Raw genomic sequence first — 24,148 nt, forward strand, 5'->3', positions numbered from 1 at the left:
CTTGCTAATTATATGTCGTTACAATATAAAAAAGGAAAAAGATTGACTCACTATAAGTCGTTAATAAAAAAGAAAAAAAAAAGGAAAAAATAGTTTTGCCTTTCTCAATAGAAAGGTATTGCAATTGCTCTGAAAACCGACTTTTTAACGGAGGCCCGGAGGGCCGAGTGACATATACCATTCTATTCAGTTCGTCGAGTTCGGCAAATGTCTGTGTGTGTGTATGTATGTGTGTGTATGTGCGTCTGTGTGTGTGTACGCGAACACAATCTCACTCACTTTTCTCAGAGATGGATGAACCGATTTTTACAAACTTAGTCCCAAATGAAAGGTGCAACGTTCCCATAGGCTGCTATTGAATTTCTAATGGATCCGACCTCCGGTTCCGGAATTACAGGGTGATGAGTACGATCACGCAGAAAACGTCGATTTTAAGAAATTCTGCAATGAATGTATAATGGTGAAAATTTTTCCAAAATGTGACCACAACTGCTTCGATTTGTAGTACTAGGTCATTAACAGCCATTCAAAGTCTCTTTGGTCACATTGGCCACCATCATCGGTTCCGGAAGCCCCGGCGGAAGTATCCAAATTCAGACTAACAGTCACATCGGTTTCTCGGAGATGGCTAGACCGATTCGACTAAACTTGACCTCAAATGAAAGGTATTGCGTCCCGTAAATGGCTATTAAATTTTATCCCCAACCGACTTCCGGTTCCGGAGTTACGGGTTGTGGCGTGCGATCACATAGCAAATTGTGATTCAAACCGATACCCCGATGGAAGCAAAAAAGGTAAAAATTTCGCTAAAATGTCTCTCAAATAACTTAACTTTGCAGTTCTAGGTCGACGGCCAAACAAACTTTCGTTGACTACATTGACCACCATAGACGGTTCCGGAAGTGCCCGGGAAAAGCGGCCATCTTTCATAACTAGCAAACTCATATCAGTTTCTCGGAAATGGTTGGGCCGATTTTCACAAACTTAGTCCCAAATGATAGCTATATTATCCCCACAGATGTCTGTAACATTTCGCACGGACCGCTTGTATGGTTCCGGAAATATAGACTGAACGGTCCGGTCACACATGAAATTCCCATATAAGCCGGAACTCAAAATTTTTTTCAAAGGGGGGACCCCATGAAATTTCAGAAATCGAATTCGTATTTTTGATGCCAAACATCTTTAAAATGCATGAAACGTCGAGATTTTATGTTATCACGAAATTTTTTTTTTTAGAAATCGACTTTTTGGGACTTTGCCGATTTTGCACCTTTTTGCCTTTCTCAATAGAAAGGTATTGCAATTGCTCTGAAAACCGACTTTTTAACGGAGGCCCGGAGGGCCGAGTGACATATACCATTCGATTCAGTTCGTCGAGTTCGGCAAATGTCTGTGTGTGTATGTATGTGTGTGTATGTGTATGTATGTGTGTGTATGTGCGTCTGTGTGTGTGTACGCGAACACAATCTCACTCACTTTTCTCAGAGATGGATGAACCGATTTTTACAAACTTAGTCTCAAATGAAAGGTGCAACGTTCCCATAGGCTGCTATTGAATTTCTAATGGATCCGACTTCCGGTTCCGGAATTACAGGGTGATGAGTACGATCACGCAGAAAACGTCGATTTTAAGAAATTCTGCAATGAATGTATAATGGTGAAATTTTTTCCAAAATGTGACCACAACTGCTTCGATTTGTAGTACTAGGTCATTAACAGCCATTCAAAGTCTCTTTGGTCACATTGGCCACCATCATCGGTTCCGGAAGCCCCGGCGGAAGTATCCAAATTCAGACTAACAGTCACATCGGTTTCTCGGAGGTGGCTAGACCGAATCAACCAAACTTAGCCTCAAATGAAAGATGTTGCGTCCCCGTAAATGGCTATTAAATTTTATCCCCAACCGACTTCCGGTTCCGGAGTTACGGGTTGTGGCGTGCGATCACATAGCAAATTGTGATTCAAACCGATACTCCGATGGAAGCAAAAAAGGTAAAAATTTCGCTAAAATGTCTCTCAAATAACTTAACTTGGCAGTTCTAGGTCACCGACGGCCAAACAAACTTTCGTTGACTACATTGACCACCATAGACGGTTCCGGAAGTGCCCGGGAAAAGGGGCCATCTTTCATAACTAGCAAACTCATATCAGTTTCTCGGAAATGGTTGGGCCGATTTTCACAAACTTAGTCCCAAATGATAGCTATATTATCCCCACAGATGTCTGTAAAATTTCGCACGGATCGCTTGTATGGTTCCGGAAATATAGACTGAACGGTCCGGTCACACATGAAATTCCCATATAAGCCGGAACTCAAATTTTTTTTCAAAGGGGGGACCCCATGAAATTTCAGAAATCGAATTCGTATTTTTGATGCCAAACATCTTTAAAATGCATGAAACGTCGAGATTTTATGTTATCTCGAAAAAAATTTTTTTTATAAAAATCGACTTTTTGGGACTTTGCCGATTTCGCACCTTTTTTCAGTTCAATATTACCGTGGCTGTTTTTTTGTTTTTCAAAATTTTAGAACTCGAATAATGATTTATTTTCCTGTATATTGTCATGTGATGTACAATAATAAAATGTAATATATGCATTTAAAAACTTTTAATGAATATAAACAACGCACACATTCTCGTGATTCATGATTGAGAAAGGCACAATTGCACCGCTAGGTGGATTATAATAGGTTTTTTTTATAAAATATGCGGTTGGGGTATGTTGGCGGTCATGCACGCGGGGCAAGTTGGCGGTACTATTTACAGTGCAAAAATAGTCACCAAAAGTCATTTTTTCTGCAATTCACTCCAAAGTAAGAAAACCTTTTTCTTGTGTATCTCGTCAATGCAGGAGATATTTACTTCGGTCATTCGCCTGAAGAATTTAGAAAATTTGCTTTTGAATATGAAGTAAGCATCAAAGTCAAAATACCGGGGTATTGAGACTGAAATATAATATCAAATCAAAATCAACCCTCTAGTGCCCAAATTTTTTTTTGGCTTGAAAACACTTTTGTAATTGGGCTTCATGATGAGAAAAACGAAAATAATGTTGATAATTCTTGTAAGTAATGGATTTTTCATTAAAGCCATAAAATAAGTAGGCCGCCTAGAGGCGGTCTTGGGCACCTGGGCGAATAAAAAAGAACAAAAAAATCTTCTAGTTACTTCAACATAGGCGAATACAGATGGTTGCGTATATTTTGGACTTCATCAGAACGAAAATTACCTAAACTGTAAGGAGTATTTCTCTAGTCTTTGGTTGTTTAATTAATCACTTCTAATTTATACTAGGGGAGTTCAGGGTCTGCTGGCGATAGTTTCACTTATCATGTTATATCTTTTGAATTTAAGAAGATCGTGTAAAAGAGAATGCGTTGCATAAAAGAGCAGACTGTTGCTGCATCACAGAATTATAAATATGTGATGCGGAAATCTCGCCAACTTAAGACTATACGCACAATGATGCGTTCTGACCACGTTTGATGATAAAGTGTAGATCGCTTCAGATGTCTTTTCAATAAACTGCAAAATACTTGTTCTTATTTTTCAGCCTCAATGTTCCGACATTTTAAATTCGGCGCACACTTCGTATTCAAAAGCGAATTTTCGAAATTCAACAGGTAAAATTCCGAAGTAAAACAAAAAAACAAATTTTGTTTGTGGTTACGGCTAGGGAAAGCTCTTTTCGCGCGCTATCGAAAAATCTAGTCATTCGTGGAATAGCTTTGAAGTCGCCCTAAATAACAAAAATGCTGAAATTTAAAAACTTCGCCTAGGGTAATGAGCTAATTTTCGCCCTAACCATGTGAATCCGTTGGTTAGAGTGGCGTTATCCATCTTTATTCAAGGCATTGGTTCAAATGGCAAGGTGATTTTTGTTATCATAATGGTTCATAAGAAGAAAGCAAAGATATTGGTGCCAATTCATACGCATTGCGTCAATTGTATTTCAAGTAATTAATAAAATGGTGAGACACCCTTCTTAATACGACTGATATAGGCTCTTCACTCTAATACGTTCGAAAATTCAATATCGCTTACAACGTGTACGAAACAGAATATAATTTTTTTTTTCGAGAGTTGTCCTACTGGAGCTGTAGAGCTAGGTTCTCGGAAGGGCTCCCCGTCAAAATCACATACTACAATTTGCAGACGAGACAGGCAATGTCGCCCAATAAAACACTGCAATAGGCCAATTGTAGCGGGCCGTGATTCTGAATGTGATATTCATTGTACGGTTCAGGCATGTGCGGGCGTAGGGACTCGGAATCGCGTGTATCATCGCGAAGGGCTCGAACATTTGTACGTTAATGTGCTCGATCTCGTGTGCGTTTGTATGTCGCGTGTGCTAACGTGTAACTTCGCGTGCATAAATTTTATTTCATAACCGTGTGCCTTTCGCATATTCACGTGTGTTCTAGAATGATCGCGCGCGGACCGTGAATCTGATACTTAATTTTGTGTGTACGGTTCAGATTCCAGAAGGAAGTGGGTTCTTCCATATCATTAGAGTTCCCAATCATGTCGTCGTAGAACGCGTGGTCTAGTGTATATGAGCTTTATTTTTTTTTATTGGTCCAACTGAATGTATGGACCTAAATTGCTAGAATGAAGGTTAAAGATTTCCGGACGTGACCGATTCATGATCGCGCATTTGCGGGTTGGCGTTTGAGATCGCGTTTGTAACTTCGTAAGTACTAAAACGTTCACACAATTGCCGCAGTGTTATCAAGTTTACGCGATCGCGGGCATAGGTGTGCGTAGATGATCGCGAAGGGCTTAAGCGTTCGTATGTTGACGTGTTTGTCGCGTGTGCTCGCGTGTATGTGACTTCGCGTGTATAAATTCGATTTTGAAACCCTGCGGCGATTCATATATTCGCGGACCGTCATTCTGATCTTTAGTTTTCGGTGTACGGATCACATTCTGACAGGGAGAGAGTTACCCCATATCACTAGAGTTTCCGGTCATGTCGCCATGGAACGTTTTGTCTAGTGGATATGGTAGTTATTTTTCAATTTTATTATTTTTTTAATAATTAACAAAGATCTAGATTGTTTGTACCGAGGATATATACTTCCGGACGATCCCGATTCATGATGGCACGAGCGCGGGAGTTTGTAGGTTGACACTTGAGATCGTGTTGGTAAGTTTATGAGTGCTGAGATTCTCACCTTATCACCGGGGTGTAATCATGTTTGCGAGTTCGTAGGTTGCTTGGAAAATCGCGAGGGGCTCTAACGTTTGTGCGCTGACGTGATTTTGTAATGTGTGTTCTTGAATGGTTGCGCGAACCGTGAGTCTGATATTAAATTTTCAGTGCGCGGTTTGAATTCTGGCAGAGAGTGAGATCGTTTATATCGATAGGGTTCCCGGTCATGTCGCCATGAGACGTGTTGTCTAATAGGTATGGGCGTATTTTCTTAATTGGTCCAGCTGAAGGCATGGACCTAGGCTTCTAGGATCAAGGATAGACTTTCGGATGTGACCGATTCGTAATCGCGTGCACGATGGCATTTTTGTAGGTTCCCGCTGAGACCGCGTTTGAGAATGTGTGAGTGTTAAGACGTTCACTATCACCATCTTTGTTGACCCAGCTGAAGGCGAGTGTAGAATGGCAGTATAGGACTCGAAAAGAAGAAATAAAAGACAATATATGAGAGACGTAATAGATTAGATAGGTACAAGATACAGCTGAAGTTATGATCATCACATGAGTACTTCAAACATTACTAATACTTGAATAGCCAATCACCACACATAGCACATCCTTTCTCAATTATCTATTTGTTACTGGTTGATTGTTGGTTATGAGCTGGTGAATAGAGGAAAGGTATAGAACAGACAAAAGGCTCATATCAGCCCTCCCGGCCTCCTCGACACACCACTATCGAGGCGTATTGTAATCAACATCTTGAAGCGGGCTTCTTATATAAATCAAATCCTCAGTAGTCATAATGTTTGGTGGATTATTAACATGAGAACTAATTAACCCCTAGTAGTAGAACTTGGTGCAAATAAAAACTAAAAAGAGCGAAGGTCCTTATATTTAGATAACTCTATTGAATATATTGTGGCTTGATGATGTTTACAATACCGTCAATCCCATCAACCTGCGAGAGGGTGTGTACGAAACAGAATATAATGCAACATAAACACATTGGAAAATGTATTACAGGGTACTTGAAGTGTAGAACTAGAGACAGCGCCATATGTCTAATACAAAAGGAGAAAAAAAAATTCGCCAGCTAGCCCCAGACTCTTCTAAATATTATTAAATGATATGGACATCCATATTCTAACAGCAGCATTCTCCAAAAGTTTTTAAAACAAACTTTTTTTCAGTTAAAATTGCACATAATGCTAGTTTCGGTACAATAAGTAATCACTAAAGACTGAAAATTTCACTCGAAATGACATTTTCAAATTTGCTAACTCAGGGTAAAATTTGGACATTTCTCGAAAATTCTATGTCATTGTATAGAAAATACCTTCTAGTTTTACGACTTTTCCAACTACTCATTCGACGGGAATCGAAACAGTAGTAGAGGAACTTTTCTGGCGCCTCCGAAGACAGTGCAGTCGCATATATTTCAATATTAATTAATAAATCAATGAATAAAAATTTTGCGATATAGTTTAAATATAGCTTAATATGCTTTTATATTTTTCAATGATTTAATAAATAATTCTTCGTTTTAAAAAATCCAAGAATCTCCCAAATTTGTGCCTTTGATTCGGACTTGATATGCGACAGCTTCAATGCCAGGTGTCGAGAAGAGATTGATTCGAACCATCCTTCGGGATCTCAATTAATCTTCTGGGGTTCCGCCATCCGATTGTTCCTAAAAAGATAAAGAAAACATTAAACATTTCTTCAACTGGACATCAACTTCCCTTCGAACCATTCTTTATAGCTTTCTTCAAAAGGTCCGCTTGAGGCAATTTTGTGTTGGCAAGCAACCGACGGAGAGCGATTGTTACGCTATATAGTTCCGGTCTAATAAGGTCTAGAACCATTCCGTAATGAAACAACCCTTACATCCAAGGTTTGTTTTGATTTTGATGCGGATCAGTTTCAACCTGAAAATTTATAAAAAAACAACAATTACAAATTAATTAGCTCACCTTCCAGTACGTAGTTTATCTTTCGGAGACGTTTCTTTGGTCCGTTTTAGAGCCATTTAATTCCATTATTAACTAAATGCACCTACATAATTTGTGCACAATACACCGCACATCACTTGAAACCTTCTTTAGCGTGAAGTTTCTATTTTTTGCGTGTTGGTATTGCAGTGTTCGACTGACTATTTGGGAGCTTTAATCCAACGTTATATATAATTGATCCATGCATATGTTGTCGCTATATATGCATAACACTAGTTTACAAATTTTGGGTTAATTGCATGAAGTTAAGAAAAAAGGTGTTTTTTAAGTCAATTTTGGGTCGCTGAGCACGAAAATCTTATTTATTTTCTTTTTGAAAGAACCGTTTTTGTGATTTTTTAAAAAAGGTGCTTTTGAGCACTTTTTTGCAGTTTTTGATCAATATCTCAGGAACAAATCTTCTGATTAACTCACCATTATGTATTGATGTGCTTATTCCAAAAATGTATGACATGATAGGATAAAATATCAACAATTTAGGGTTAAGAGCAACCAAAGTTAAAAAAGGGTGTGTTTGGTAAAATTACTAATTTTTGGTTGATTTTTCATAAAAAAATAAATCAGCAAAAAAAATCTTTTAATATCTTATGTGACAGGCAAACTTCTCACGTGAATTTTAAGCCTAAGATCATGAAAATCCGACAAAAGCTGGCGATGTTATTGGGCACCGAATGAAAGTTTTTCACATATCTTTTTTGGTTTTAAATAAGATTACACTAGTTAACACGAAAAATGAAGTTACGAGAAAAATTGTTTTCTAGATTAATTTTGGGTCGTTGAATACGAAAATAATACTCTATTTCTCTTTCGAAGAAGTTCGAGTTTAAAAAAAACGTTTTTCTTTTGCTTCTGTTTTGTTTTTGCTCTACTTTTTATTATAGAAAAATAATTTTTCATATTTTCAGAATCTAATGTTACAGATTTTAACAATTTTAAGGTAATCGAGATAAGCTAAGAAGAAAGGTGTTTCCTCAATTATTTTGGATCGCTGAATACGAAAACCAAGTCCATTTTTTTAAAGAAACATTTTCAAGATTTCTTTGGAAAAGATGTTTTTGGGCACTATTTTAGTTATTTGTCAATATCTTGTTCAAATAGGATCCGATCGAAACAGTTCGAAAGGTATTGATGTGCCCTTTCCGAAAATGTATAATATGCGTAGATCAAATCTCGACAACACATGATTACGGCTTAAAAGCCAACTGTCAAAACTCTCTTTGAAATGAAATTTCAGACAAACTGTTACCCGCCAATCACAGATGTTTATAGTAAACAAAAGAAAAAAGTTTTCTCTTAAATTAACTGCTATGAACTGCATTTAGCCAGTAACGGTTTGTCCGGAATTTCCTTTCAAAGAGAATTTTGACAGTTGGCTTTTAAGTCGTAATCGTATGTTTGTCGAGAAATGTACATTTATTATGATTACAATCGACCAAAGTAAAAAAAAGTCTAATGTTCGACCTTTTTTAAAAAATGCATATTTCTAGTAATTTTTTTATAATAAATCAAGAACAGAAGAAAATTCTTTTAAAATCTAATGAGATAAATAATCTTTTTGCATAAATTTTAATCCAATTGTCACAAAAGTCGGATGAAAAATGTACATGGTATAAAGCACTGAGTGAAAATTGTAACTTTTTATTTTTCGCACAATCATACTTTCGGCTGAAATAATCTTCTATACTTGATAGTTATTGTTTGTGTTGGGTACTGTTTTCTCGAGCTTGCATCCATCCATCCTGCGGCATTTGAATGTTTTTGGACATTTCATAGTACAACTAAGTGCTCTTTTTAAAATGTGGAAATATCGCTGCAAAAGTTTTGTTTTGTCTGTGGCGAGTACATATTTTACGAATTAAAGAAATTTTAGCCTTCTGCTTCAACAGGCTTCACAGCAAATTCTGAGTTCACAGAATATTACGTGGCTAGTGCTACGATCCTACTGAGACTCCTTCCCGATAGGGACTCGAATATTTGATGACTGGCTTATAAGACCAGTGTTACACCCTCTAAGCCGCCGCAACAGGGCAGGGTCCGCTAAAATCATAAAACTTCCATTTCGCTCAATGTGCCATAGCATCAACATTTTTCATCCGATGTTAGTGATATTAGGCTTAAAATTAACGTAAACATATTATTTGTCAACTTAGATTCTAAAAGGTCCGGAAAAAAAATTGTTTTTCGGTAAAAAAAAACCATTTAAAAATGAGTAACTTTTAAAAATGGTCAAAATGCACTTTTTTTAAACTTTGGTCGCTTGCAGCGCTAAAAATTTTACATATGATCGACACATATTATATGTTTTTGGAAAGGGCATCTCGGCACCCTTCAACCTGCATATTTACTAAATTAATTTAATGATTTTGACACGAAAAATTGACTAAAAACTACAATAAGTGCTCAAAAACGAGTTTTTTGAGAATATCACAAAATCACTTCTTTGAACAAAATAATGAATATTGTTTTCGAGTTCAGCGACCCAAAATTAGTCTAAAAAATACGTTTTCTTGAAGCTTCATTTTTCTTGTAAACTAGTGTAATCATCTCATGTGCTATGGAGTTCCCTATAAATATGGGCTAATTTTGCGTAGAGTGCGTAGTATAGTGAATTCCACAGAACATACGACGAATATGCGTATAACGTCATTAGTAATCCATGTGGAATTTAAAGTAACGTTTAGATTTTTTTGCTATTATTCATGTAACCCCAGTACTATCTAGGCTTGTGGTACCAGTGCCGGAAATTCCGGAAATACCGACCCATTGTTGGTACTGAAATACCGGTACTGAAGTACCGAGTACCGGTAAGTACCGATATTTTCGGTACCATGCAAAGCCTTCGATGAGGAATATAACTAACCTAACCTTTCAGCACACATAGGAACCTGTTTCAAAACATCGACATAGAAGGTAGTGTTACAAGATTAACGAACTTAACTCCCGTTGTATGAAACTTAATATTTTACCTTTTTATTCGAAAATAATTACAACGATCTTGTATTAAATTTGTTCTTAACAACTAGCATAAATGAAATAAAAATTTATTTGCTTTTGGAATTTAACCGACATTGAGATTGGTTCACATTATTCGCTCTGTGCCGATATAATAAGTTTGCAGCCTAAGTCACGCCTGTATTTATTTGCTGTTAAATATGTGCAAAAGAATGGAAGTCAATTTAGAACCTAACATTGATCCAAATGTGGCGGGTGGGGATCCGACCGGAGTTTAAAATCAGTGTTATTTGAATAGATGTCATTTACTTTAAAAGTCAGATTAGGTTTGGTAATCTACATTATCACAACACGACCGCTGTTGGAAATGCAGACGACATTCTGCAAATGTCATTTCCAATGGATTCCGTTCCTCCGTTTTTCGACGTTGAGCGGGTTTCATGGTAAAAAAAAAATTTCTAGAAATTTGGCTGAAGCGAATTGATCAAAACTTTTGTACATTACACTGTATTATCTCAATAACATTCTATAATTATATTTTTGCTATTTACCTGCCATTCAAAAACTTAACCGATTTACTTCAAACTTTGTATACACATTCTATGTATAAAATGCCTAAACCTCTACATTGAGTTTTTGAGATAATTTTTCATTTAGGGGCTTTTTACTCATAAATTTTTCATGAAAAATTCCATTCCATTCTATAATTTGCCAAAAAAAAGTCTGTTGTTTTCACGCTTAAAACCTTACTCCACCCTAAGGAACTTCGAGCAAGTTGAGATCAAAAATCACGTAGAACAACCTCGATTTCTTTATCATCAATTTAACCTTCCGACATTCGCGCTAATGCACTGAGTACACGCTGCTCTGAAAATCTAGGGAAACTGTGAGCCATTTGCGCGACTTCCGCAGGGTTAAGCGGAAATCTTAGCTCTACGTGGATGAATGAGACTGAATATGATCGATTTTCATTCAACGAATTTGAGTATTTGTAATTCTGCTAGTGAGTAGGGCGACCATTCTTGGGAAGTGATAAAATTAAAAAATTAGTTTTAGTAGTCTTGAGTAGATTTTGCTTTCATCCAGTAACTGACGATTTTTCATCGGTTTGCATATTATGTACTTATTAAAGGGTGCACGGAACCAAATTGCATCACAAGAAAAGGTTCGTCAAAATTCACCAATTCAACCGATCGTTTTCAGACTTTCAGGGAATAAAATGAAACGTATTATTAAACTTTTTCCAAGTTTAGTTTATTTATTTTAATAACGATATCCAAATGTATGTACTTTCCTCTTAACACTGCACATAACGTTTTGGTAAACTTTTTTATGTGAAAATAAATTTTCCGGCTTCCGATTTCACTTACTTGGGATACTTCCGTGCCAACTCCATGACCCAGTACTTCTCAATTGGCCGCAATTCCGGTGCATTCGTGGGATTTTGTTCGCTTGGCACGAGATAGATTTCCCTTGCCTTACCACTTTAGAATATCTTTCGAATAACGGCACGAGGTTAAATCCGGCCAGAAAAGCGTGGGACCTCACAAGTTGATGTAGACGCATTTAAAGGTATTCTTTCAAGTACACCTGCCTATTGATTGTTCTCGTTGTCACGAAAGAGACGCTTTGCTTTTCGGACGAGCAAATTACCAGCCAAATCATGCAATTTTGCCAAACTTATACATCTTCAGCTTTCTAAATTCCTCAAGAATGTAAAACTTATGACGTCGACTGAAGAAAAGGTGCCAAGGAAACTGCCGGAAATCTGTTTTCACATAAGTCTCGTTACCAATGACAAGACAATGCGGTCTCGTCAACAGCTGGGTGTAGAACTTCGGCATACGCAATTTCTTCACTGTATTCTGCCGTTCATCGCGATTCAGAGCTTTTAGTATTTTCTACGTGTGTATTTTTGTTCGATTTTTTTGCATGTTGCGCAAAGGTTCCGTTTAAATGCAGTTTTTTCGCCACGTCTCTCAGTGAACTATTGGGATTTCTAATGAAAGTTTCGACTACCCTCTTGTAAACCTTCACACTATACGGATATCTATTTTGACCACTTTTTGCATCCTATCGACTGTCAAACATTCGTTGAACCGTTTCAAAACACGACTTGCTGTAGATCTAATGTAATCTAATCTAGAAAAATGGCTTAATTTAACGTTTGATTTTAATTTGATATGACGTTGAATTAAGCAAATGATGTTATTTTACTCCACACATAGCGTTTGTTCTGAATGTTAATCAACGTAATTATTCCAGCTCATTTCTGCTTGGAATTTCTTATCCAAAATCTAAAGCGTGCCTGCTTACCGAAACTTGACGCAACTCTTTTACAGTACAAAAATGCGAACTGTCAATTTAGTAGAGTTTCATCTGTATTTTTCTCGATGAGTCATTGTGTTTCTCATAATAGTACATTAAAATTTCGACTTGAACAAATATGGTAAACAATGATACACGATCAGATTAAAAATAAGCAAGTTTTAGGTGAAAATTGAACTTGGACATTGTTAAAAAAATGCGTTCTATGTCGAAATGTATAGGCTCTACAATATTTATATTTTCAGAAAATATTCGTATAACTACATGATCTACTACTTTGTCGAAGCTAATGTCTTTCTATATTATTTCATTACATTTGATACGATCAAATAAAGTGATGGTGCTATGCAACAGGGTTGCCAAAAACACCATAACTCTAAAGACACATTCCAGCGTTAGGGGACAACGTTTGCACGCATCATGCAACTGTTAACAGCTCGTCGTTTGAAAAATCCTACGATTTACGCTCAAAAAACTTAATTGAATACTTTAAAAGTCCTAACACAACGTTAATGTTATGGGTTTGATGTTTTTCAGGTTGTCCTTTCATTCAGAAAGGTGAAAATGTCGCGTTAGGGGACAACAGCGCAAAAAATTGATTTTCCAACCTACATTTGTATTTATCAAAAAACCTGCTCTGTCTCAAACTTTAGAGCATCTATTTGTTCTAGAAATTTGATCATCGATAGGCACAGAACAATACTGTATACTTAGATTTTCGAGTTTTTAGGAATTTTTTTTCACGACCGCTACGAACACTGCGTTAGGGGACAACACCAAAATGAACACGAACAGTCGCATATGAAGTGTTGTCCCCTAACGCGACTGAAGTATTTGTTGAAGCTCAAACAAAGCGATGTATATTACCTCTAAACCTGCAAATAACTCAAAATAAAGATTTGAAACGCCAAACCAGATGTATTTCTAGTTTCACCTTCATGTGTTTTATTAAGAAATCAAATTAATATGAAATGAGAACAGGACACACCGCATACCACAGTGTGGCGCGGTATAGAAGAGATTGTAGACCACAATCGCCACTTTCTAATGGATCGAAAAAGGTGGTTTCAAGTAGTTTTGGTAAGTTTAATATATTATTGACATCAGTGGCGGATCCAGGGGGGGGTCTTGGGGGTCCGGACCCCCCCATAAATTTGAGAATTTTTAAAAAAGTTTCTTTTTTAAATTCATTCTAAGTTCAAAATCTTTGCAAACCAGATTCGATTACCAAAACTGAGTTTAATTAAATGAGGGTATATTTTAAACATCTTGAGAATTTTTAAAAAAGTTTCTTTTTTAAATTCATTCTAAGTTCAAAATCTTTGCAAACCAGATTCGATTACCAAAACTGAGTTTAATTAAATGAGGGTATTACATATTACGTATTGTACAATGAACATTTTAAAGTCGAAATTTTGGACCCCCTCCGATATTTTTTTTTTGATCCGCTCCTGATTGACATAGGAAAATAAATGAAATAAAATTAACTGTTTCTTAGGGTGACTCAATTTTTTTTATTTTGTTCACCATCTAAGTTTTTTCCATGTAAGTTTGGTGCACTGACTTTGTTTTTTGACCTTATAAAATCTTGAAAATAGAATTGACTGGTGATTAGGGCAGATAAAATACGTCATAGGGTTGTTCAATATTTATTTTCATGTTACGTTACAAATACACAAATGTGACTCTGAAGCAATTCAACAAAGGAAAGGCTGTCAGAGGATTATACACACGCCGAGCAGTTATTATATTTACATATTGTATATAATGTTGTCGAGAAATACGTGTAATACGGTTGGAAAAAAAATTCGAAAGAGAATATCGCCCTTCCAGTTCATCCTCTGGCGTTTGCACAAATGTTTCTGCTCATAGATCTGCAAGACGACACTTATTAGTGATCATTGCGGAAATTAATCAAAATGTAGCCGTTTTACGCAATTTTTGGAAAAGAAGGTTAAGATCCAGCTTTTTGAAAATTTTGATATATTAGAGTACAAAAAATTCGTTAAGAAATTTCACACAATTGCGGTCTTATGGCTCAGATGGCTGGCTTGTCATTGAATTATCTAAACAATAGAAAACCGGAGAATTTCGTAAAATTGTATCTATTACACTAGTTGACAAGAAAAATGAAGCTTCAAGAAAAAGTATTTTTTAGACTAATTTTGGGTCGCTGAACACGAAAACAATATTCATTTTTTTGTTCAAAGAAGCGATTTTGTGATTTTCTCGTTTTTGAGCACTTTTTGTAGTTTTTAGTCAATATTTCTTGTCAAAATCATTCAATTAATTTAGTTAATGTGCAGGTTGAAAGGTGCCGAGATACCCTTTCCAAAAATATATAATATGTGTCGATCATATGTAAAATTTTTAGCGCTGCAAGCGACCAAAGTTTTAAAAAAGTGCATTTTTGACTATTTTTAAAAGTTACTCATTTTTAAATGTTTAAAGCAAATTTTTTTCGGACCTTTTAGAATCTAAGATGACAAATAATATGTTGACGTTAATTTTAAGCACTAACATCTGATGGAAAATGTTGATGCTATGGCACATTAAGCGAAATGGAAATTTTATGATTTTAGCGGACCCTGCCCTGGTGCGGCAATTTAGAGGGCAGTGCTACACCCTCTCATAAGCCAGTCGTCAAATATTCGAGTCCCTATCGGGAAGGAGTCTCAGTGGGATCGTAGCACTAGCCACGTAATATTCCTTGAACTGAGAATCTGCTGTGAAGCCTGTTGAAGCAGAAGGCTAAAATTTCATTAATTCGTAAAATATGTACTCACCACAGACAAAACAAAACTTTCCCAACGATATTAAACATATTAAAAAGAGCACTTAGTTGTACAATGAAATATCCAAAACCATCCAAATGCCGCAGGATAGATGGATGCAAGCTCGAGAAGACAGTACCCAACACTAACAATAACTATCAAGTATAGAAGATTATTTCAGCCGAAAGTATGATTGTGAGAAAAATAAAAAATTACAATTTTCACTCAGTGCTTCATATCATCTACATTTTACATCCGACTTTTGTGACCATTGGATTAAAATTTATGCAAAAAGATTATTTATGTCATTAGATCCTAAAAGAATTTTCTTCTGTCCTTAATTTATTATAAAAAATTTACTAGAAATATGAATTTTTTTAAAAAAGGTTTTTTTATTTTGGTCGATTGTAATCATAAGAAATGTACATTTCTGGACAAACATACGATTACGGCCTAAAAGCCAACTGTCAAAATTCTCTTTGAAAGGAAATTCCGGACAAACCGTTACTGGCTAAACGCAGTTCATAGCAGTTAATGCAAGAGAAAACTTTTTCCTTTTGTTTACTATGAACATCTGTGATTGGCGGGTAACAGTTTGTCTGAAATTTCATTTCAAAGAGAATTTTGACAGTTGGCTTTTAAGCCGTAATCATATGTTTGTCGAGATTTGATCTACGCATATTATACATTTTCGGAAAGGGCACATCAATACCTTTCGAAATGTTTCGATCGGATCCTATTTGAACAAGATATTGACAAATAACTAAAATAGTGCCCAAAAACACCTTTTTCAAAGAAATCTTGAAAATGCTTCTTTGAAAAAAAAGTGTTCAGCGATCCAAAATTAACTGAGGAAACACCTTTCTTCTTAGCTTATCGCGATTACCTTAAAATTGTTATATAAATGAAAATATGAAAAATTATTTTTCTGTAATAAAAAATAGAGCAAAACAAAAAAGCAGAAGCAAAAGAAAAACGTTTTTTTTAAACTCGAACTTCATTGAAAGAGAAATAGAGTATTATTTTCGTATTCAGCGACCCAAAATTAATCTAGAAAACACTTTTTCTCGTCACTTCATTTTTCTTGTGAACTAGTGTAATCTTATTTAAGATCAAAAGAGATATGTGAAAAACAGAGCAATTTTCACTCGGTGCCTAATAACATCACCAGTTTTTGTCGGATTTTCATGATCTTAGGCTTAAAATTCACGTGAGAAGTTTTCCTGTCACATAAGATTTTAAAAGATTTTTTTGCTGATTTATTTTTTTATGAAAAATCAACCAAAAATTAGTAATTTTACCAAACACTACTTTTTTTTACTTTGGTTGCTCTTAACCCTAAGTTGGTAAAATTTGTCCTAACATGTTATACATTTTTGGAATGGGCACATCAATACCTTTCGCATGGTTAGTCGTTTGTGTTAATCGGAAGATTTTTTCCTGAGATATTGGTCAAAAACTGCAAAAAGTGCCCAAAAACACCTTTTTAAAAAATCACAAAAACGGTTCTTTGAAAAAGAAAATGGGTATGATTTTCGTGCTCAGCGACCCAAAATTGACTTAGAAAACACCTTTTTTCTTAACTTCATGCAATCAACCCAAAATTTGTAAACTAGTGTTATTAGCGAATTATAAAAATGCGTATCCTCAGGATAACAATTTGAATTTAAAGTGCTATAAAACATCAAAAAACTGCATTAAACTACGATGTTTGGTTCATGTTGAAGAAAATCTATCCCGAAAAGACAAACCGGGTTAGTTCCAAGTGGTCAATAATTATCCCGCTAATTTGAATTTAAGAAGGTGACGACGAGTGAGTGTTATTTCCTATGACCAAATTCTTCCGCGCGCTCTCATGCTTATTTGGTATTCTAATGCGCTCCATTCTATATCTTTGAAATCACTTTGAACTCTGTTCTGAAACTGTTGATATATCCTTAGACAGTTTATTTACTGATATATGTAATAAAAAAAACTTGATAATTTTTCGATATTATAAGGCCTCCCCCTTAATGGAAACCCTCAAAGTAACTCTACAGAAGGATTTATAGTATTGCAACGGAAAGCGTTAGGAGACAACACTTCAGTGCACCCCTCTGAAAGAACGATTCCAAAGCTTGTTATATACAAATAGCATATTTTTAGAAAGGTATTGATGAGTAGTAATAGCTTCTGAAAAGATTTCATAGATAGCGTGCTTTGCTTTCGTGAAAAATTGAAAAAAAACATGATATTTGCGTTAGGGGACAACGCAAAATGGTCAATTTTTGCCCCCCTTTTATCCGACGATCAATTCACTCAATAAATCTGCGTCCGAAGATAAAATCTTTGTACAATGTATGTACAATAAAATGGAATTTAAGCTTATTCCATTTCAAACCTGTCGGTGTGGTACGGAAAAATCAATTCAATTATTAAAAACGAGTCATAAATGTATTACTGGTTTTCATCGACGACCGTCATAAAATTCTTTTAAAAAATTCCTATATATCTATGATTTGGGAGCCTTAAACCTATACCAACATATTTCAGAACAACTTTTACTTATATTAGCAGATTTATTTTTATGAGGTAAGTGATACAAGTGCGTGGAATGTGTCTAAAACGAAAGATAAATAAAGGACGCATGAATTGCCGGTTAGCCCCTTTGGGACGCTAAATACTAGTACTTGTAATGATCTTATATTCCTGGAAAATAGGAATCAACCAACTACTAATAAATTGCTGTAGTTTGACCATAAAAAGATCCCGAGCAGAGTCTGACAACAAATTGAAAACTAAACTTGATGTTGTGATGTTCGGCAAATGATTACTCAGGTTGCTGTCCTTTTGGTCGTTTTAACGGTTAAAAGATCAAAATTGAGAGCAGCAAAATTGTCCTGTGACATCAAACAGAAAACTAATTCTGCTATCAGTGAGAGTAACTTGAAAGCTCATAAGAAGTTGAATTTTTTTTTTGATAACAAAAAATGTATTCACTTTATATGTTTTGCAAAAGAAATATAAACATAGAAAATTCTTCAAAGAAACAATGATAGCAAATTGAGATCAAAGTTTGTTGTTATATTTAAAAAATCTAAAACTGATAGCACAATCAGATTTCAATTTATTTGCTATTGTCAAAATATGAATTCTACTTGTTGTAATTTTGATGTTCGACTTTGCTCGGGATTGCTCATTTGGAAATGTGGAAGTTATTCCCATTACCTGTAGAAAATAAAAACGTGGCTTATCCCCTTTTGGGCCTTAGCCACTCATATAGACAGCGTCGATTTGATCATCTATCAGACATTTTTGGAAAAAACACCTTAAAGGATCAAAGAAAATGCTCCCTAACTAACACAGCATCAGATCCGTTTTAAAGCGTTTCAAAGTCTACGTCCACAGAAAGCAATCTATAGTTAGACAATTTCTCCAAACTGGGTTTACAGCTATTTTACCAAAAGAACTGTTCAGATAGGTCGCCAGGTTATCTAACAACTTTTTTGCATCATTTAAATCATCATAGATATATCAAATAAATCAAGTACCTTTCTTCTTTTACAGCTTTATAAAGGTTTTATGTGAATTGAACGGAGGCAAAGCTGGACATATTTTTCCTACAAGTACTAACAAGGTTGCTATTCTTAATTGAAGTTTCTTGAGCCAAAACTGACGTTGAATTTGGAACAAAGCTAATTTCAATCGATTACCCTAAATAGCACGACAATAAGTTATAGATGGGATACACTACTCGTTTCATCAAACTCTCGGGTAAAGCTTCTTTTCTCAAATCTGTATAATCACCCAGCGATCTCCTTCTAGACTTCGAGTAGATGCGATGCTGTAAGCATGTTGTCGTTTTGACGCTATTTGATTCATTCGCTGATTTTAGGTAATAACCCTGCCTCCACTTATTGTTGTTCATTCAATTACGAAATTATTGATACCAGTAACATTTTCTATAACTGAAAAAAATGTTCTTGATTCATTTCTAATATTATCTCATTTTTTTAATTGCAGCTAACTACCCTACGACTTAACACCGACCACATATCCACAGTAAACTCCATCGCAAATTAAAGCAGCATTTTACGAAGTACACCGCATATTAGTCACGCAATCTCAGTCCAACGCTAGTTCTGTACAACGGAACGGGGTGCTAAAACCGATAAAGCAGATTAAAACACTGCCGCCTGCGAAAAAATGGGTTTGAAAATAATTAACTACCATTCGAATCATGAAGTTGATACGGTCCGACAGCGAGTGGAAACATGAACCAACACAACATATATGCAAACATAGCCAAGAAATGCAGTCTGCGATATCGAACTACCATTAGAATTACCCTGCTTGAAAATTTTAAACAATGCCAGGTTCTCACCCCCCAATTCATTGCACATTTACACGAAATTAAACAAAGAAAAATTGCACCCCTTGTTTGGCAGTAGGACAGGCGGTAATTACTACAGCCTTCTAAAAGGAAGTTCAACCTTTTTCAATCGCACCAGACGCCGTCAGTTGGCAAAGTTGACGAGTACCTATATTCTTAATCATCGGCTGGGGCGAACATAAAAATCAATTATAATGCTAGGTATGAACGATTACCCATAACCCACAGTTGATTGAAATAATAAGCAGTCGATCTGGGCTCAATTCCCAACCTCTGCACATAGGATTAGATTATTCGAATCCGGCAAAAAGAGACGAATAATATGAACGCAATACCCTAATACCAATTATGTAAACATTTTCTTGATAGCTATGTTTGGGTTGGACTCAACAGTCAATGGAATATGTTCATTCTGAACTTACCTGTGAATCGAACTCGAAGAACACATCAGGGCGAAATGGGCATGGTAAGCCACACTTGCAGGTACCGCCACTCAATAGATACTCCTTTACCTGGTTAAAGTTCCGCAGTGGCACACCAGACGGGCTGAAAATGATAAAGAAAGATTATTCCAGTGTTAATCTATTATCAAACTGTTTCTGTTTTCCTTTTGCTGAAATTCTAGATATTTTCTTGTTTTGGAATACACTAAATCCACGTAAACTTTTCTTATCGATTTAGTTTCTTCCGTAAAGTTTTAGTACTGTTCAATCCACGGAGCTTTGCTCAAAGAACCGTATTTTTTATTTATGAATTTCGGAAGTATGAAATACGTGTTTCCCATTGAACCCCGTTTCTAATTCCAAATACGAAAAATCAGTACAATGGCACAGTTTTGCCACGGATACCATTTGTCTATAATACTTTACTTATTTTTCGGGGAGAGGGCGTCACACCATAACAGGATTCAGTATTTATTTGTGAGACTAATTATTTATTACAAAACTTAAAATATTTTATCAACAGCAATTAGAAAGGAATGTGACTTTTTTGCCTATTTATTTCTGTACAAAAAAAACTAAAACCGTCGCCTTTAAAGATTTATGATTAATTAAAAATCATTTTAAAGATAGTTATCCAGGTTTTGGATTCATTTAGTTTTAGTTTAATTTTCAATGGTAATTCTCACCATCACTTAACTCACGAGCCACAAAAAAGTACTCTGAGAGCTATTTTAGATGAGGTGACTAATCATTTGCTGCTTCTCGATGACGTTTTCGTGCTTAGACGACTTTACTTTTTCATTTGCAAGTCTGTAGAACAATTGATTTGAAGTAACTCTGCTGAGTACCTCAAAAAATCACGTTAACATTAGTTTTTTACGTTTTCTCCATGCAATGAATTTTTATCACATAGGTACAAACGAATTATATAACTTTCATGAAATCACTAACTAGTTTTGACGTCAATTTTGAAATATATGCAACGCACGGTGTCTTTTGTCTTCCTCAACTTTGTATAGTGATTAATTTCAAGTAACCCAGCTATACAATTATGCGAAAGATATACAGGGTGTTTCGTTCATGGTTAAGAAGCTCTCAAGGGGTGATAGGGGATCATATTTGGGGAAAAATCGTTCTACACATACTATCAAATCGCAACCGTACCAGAGTTATTGAACTTTTTCTCTATTTGACCTGTTTATCTTTAAATGCCTTTAACTCAAGAAGTGTACCTCGAATTTCAAATATTTTCGTTTCATTGGAAAGATGAGAAAAGTTCCTTCTGAATAAAGCTCTCAAATTTTTCAGTTATTGGATTTAGGTAACCTTTAAGTGATGAAGTAACCAAAAGCTTGTGCTTTGATAAAATTTTTGTTTTCTCAAAATAAATTAGAATAAATTAGAATAATTAGAATAACAATACCTATTATCTAAATGTCTAGTTTCAAAACGATCCATAATTTATTCTTCAACATGATATTTGTATCCCTTCTCCTTTCGTTGCAATTTCATTATTAAACTTTTTCTGTAGTCGACTTATAAGTGCTTAAAAGCCTAAAAAATATTCTTTATATCCTTATAACCAAGATTTCATTCGATAGCTGAGAGAGTTTTCTACCAAATTATGTACAAATACCTTCTAGATAAATGTACTAAGTGACGTTTTACCAGTAAAGAAGTTTAGAAATTATATTTTCAAAGGAGTTTTGTAATTTGTCTAATTACTAATTAACACACTTCATTATTGCGATTGTTCATGTCAAGTCTTTATAACTTATTTTTGACACTTTATCCCTATCTCTTTTTATTTCGTTGCAATTTAATAGTAGATGCAACATGATGTCACCACAAATGCAGTGGGTTCAAAATCATCGTTTTTGCATATGCAGTGTTGTGATTGGAATGATTTTGCGTCAGAATGAAAAGAGATACTGATACGGACTCAAAGATGGAATTGTAGAACTTGCTAAGATGCATCATTTCGATAATAATAAAGGTAATGCTTGTTATTTATTGTTTCGAAGAAAATTAGCAAAAACGCTTATAATGCACTAACTTTGAACTAATTTACTTCTAAAAGAGTGTTAAATTCACTATACTGCAAGATATTAGTACATTTTTATATGTAAAATTTTCCAGTGTAAACAAAACAAAATATGATAAATGGCATACTTTTTATGAAGAGCTAGTATAAGAGAAAATAAGATACGAAAACCCAAGTTCAATAACCCAAACACGTGGAAATATGAAGAGATAAGTGTATGACGTCAAAGAACCACTTATGCAGTATTTTTATAGGAACAATCCGAAGTATTAAAGTAATGATGTTACCTATTTAAGTTTTCGATAAATCCACGGAAACTTTATATAAAAATCTCCAACTTTAAGATGCTTCTAAAATATTATTCAAACTCAATAACTGAGAGATACAACAGTTAATATATAATTTCCTCTCCTTTCTAATGAAATTAATGAAGTCGAAATACAAAGTGTGCTTTTTGAGTTGGAGGTATTTAAAGATAAGCAAGTCAATTTCAGAGAAAGTGTAACTCTGTAAAGGCTGAGATTTGATGGTATGTGTAGAACAATTTTTTCTCCCAAATACACCCAAAATCCGACGGGTATGTTTCTATTACTTTTGGGTAAGATTCTATTGTCTTTTCGATAATAGACCACGCGATTGCACATTGCGGTATTAAACTCATATTCCCGCAAAGGTAGTAAACGGTGGAATGACGAATTTCGGTTGCTATTCATGTATGCGCATCACACAATCAAACACTTTTTCGGTATGTGTCAACCTCGGCTCTGTTCGCATGTAGGAAAATTCAGTCGATTTCTATGATAGTATTAATATCGAGTCAAACCAACTGGAATCCTGGCGGATATCCAACCAAATTCAGGCTGAAATCTGCCCCAATATTGGCAGAAACCCGCCGGAATTACGGATTTTTTACTGGGTAGGTTGGATAGTGAAATAAAAATTTTGGGCACAGCTCCCGATCCGGACCAGTTCTCGGATCCAGACAAGTTCCCAAATCCGGACCTCCCGGATCCGGACCAGTACCTGGATCTAGCTCATCCCCTTTTCCCCTTTCCAAGTCCGGACCTGAACCAGGCCCAGACTTGGTGCTTAGATCCATACAAGTGTCTGGATCCGGACCCTCAGTTCGGATACGTGGATCTAAACCATAGGTCTTGCTTCCCGTACATGACGGGAAGGACTAGTCATGTTTTGTGTAGTCGTTACCTTGTTGTTAACGTCCGTGATAGAAAATAAATTTCAATTTATCACCGGCCGAAGTACCCGACCACTATTCCGAGTCGTTTTTTTCTGACTGTGCTTTGAAGCTAGCCGATCTTCAAATAAGGAATGTGTCGTGTAGAAAAATCGAACCTTGTCTTTATCCCCATTGTGTTTACTCCGCTTGAAGCGCAATACAATGACAAGAGAAGTGCTACACACTTCCAGACAATCCGACGCGTTAATATTTATTGAATAAGAATTGATGAAACATGAATGCAACGCAGAGAAGATTTGAATGTGTTGGTATTGCCGTTTGGGGAATTTTTTGTTGTGACCGTTTTAGCATGAAACTTCTTGCTATTAGAGCATTTTTTTCTTATTACCGTAAAGGTAGAGTTTTGGGTGTATGATCCCGTATCATCTCGAAAGATTCTTAACACGGAACCAAACACTCTGTATATTGATTTGGCTACATCCATAAAAGACGTAGCATTTTTGAGTGATTTTTAACACCCCTCCCCCCCATCGTAGCATTTCGTCACAAACCTCTAAATACCCCTGCTTGACGGTTAACCCCCCCCCCCCCCCACTTGCCACCGTCAAAAAAAAGATGTTAGTTTGATAAAACGGGTAAGATTGGCGTGACATCATGTCAACTCCAATCCTCTTTAAAAAAAACTACGTTACCAGAATTTTGTTATCGCGCAGGTAACGACCGTTTTTATGTTAACGTGTTTGATCACGTGGGCATTTTTATATCGAGAATGATGGCATGTTTATAATTTCGGGTGCTTTGACTCATTTGTACAATTACGGACAAAACAATAAGATCATTTTGATTGAGACGATGTCATCTA

At 35.7% G+C, this 24,148-nt stretch overlaps 1 protein-coding gene across 4 annotated transcripts in view; it reads right to left on the minus strand.

The window, feature by feature from the left end:
- Positions 1-24,148, minus strand: part of LOC131676271 (methyl-CpG-binding domain protein 5) — a 106,609-nt gene that overhangs the window by 34,094 nt on the left and 48,367 nt on the right. For all 4 annotated transcript variants that reach the window (XM_058955393.1, XM_058955400.1, XM_058955414.1 and 1 more), the window contains exon 3: positions 20,024-20,147. In XM_058955393.1, the coding sequence (XP_058811376.1) occupies positions 20,024-20,147 (124 nt within the window). The remainder of the gene's footprint in view (positions 1-20,023; positions 20,148-24,148) is intronic.

This window comes from Topomyia yanbarensis, chromosome 1, assembly GCF_030247195.1.
Source record: "Topomyia yanbarensis strain Yona2022 chromosome 1, ASM3024719v1, whole genome shotgun sequence".
Lineage (NCBI taxonomy): Eukaryota > Metazoa > Arthropoda > Insecta > Diptera > Culicidae > Topomyia > Topomyia yanbarensis.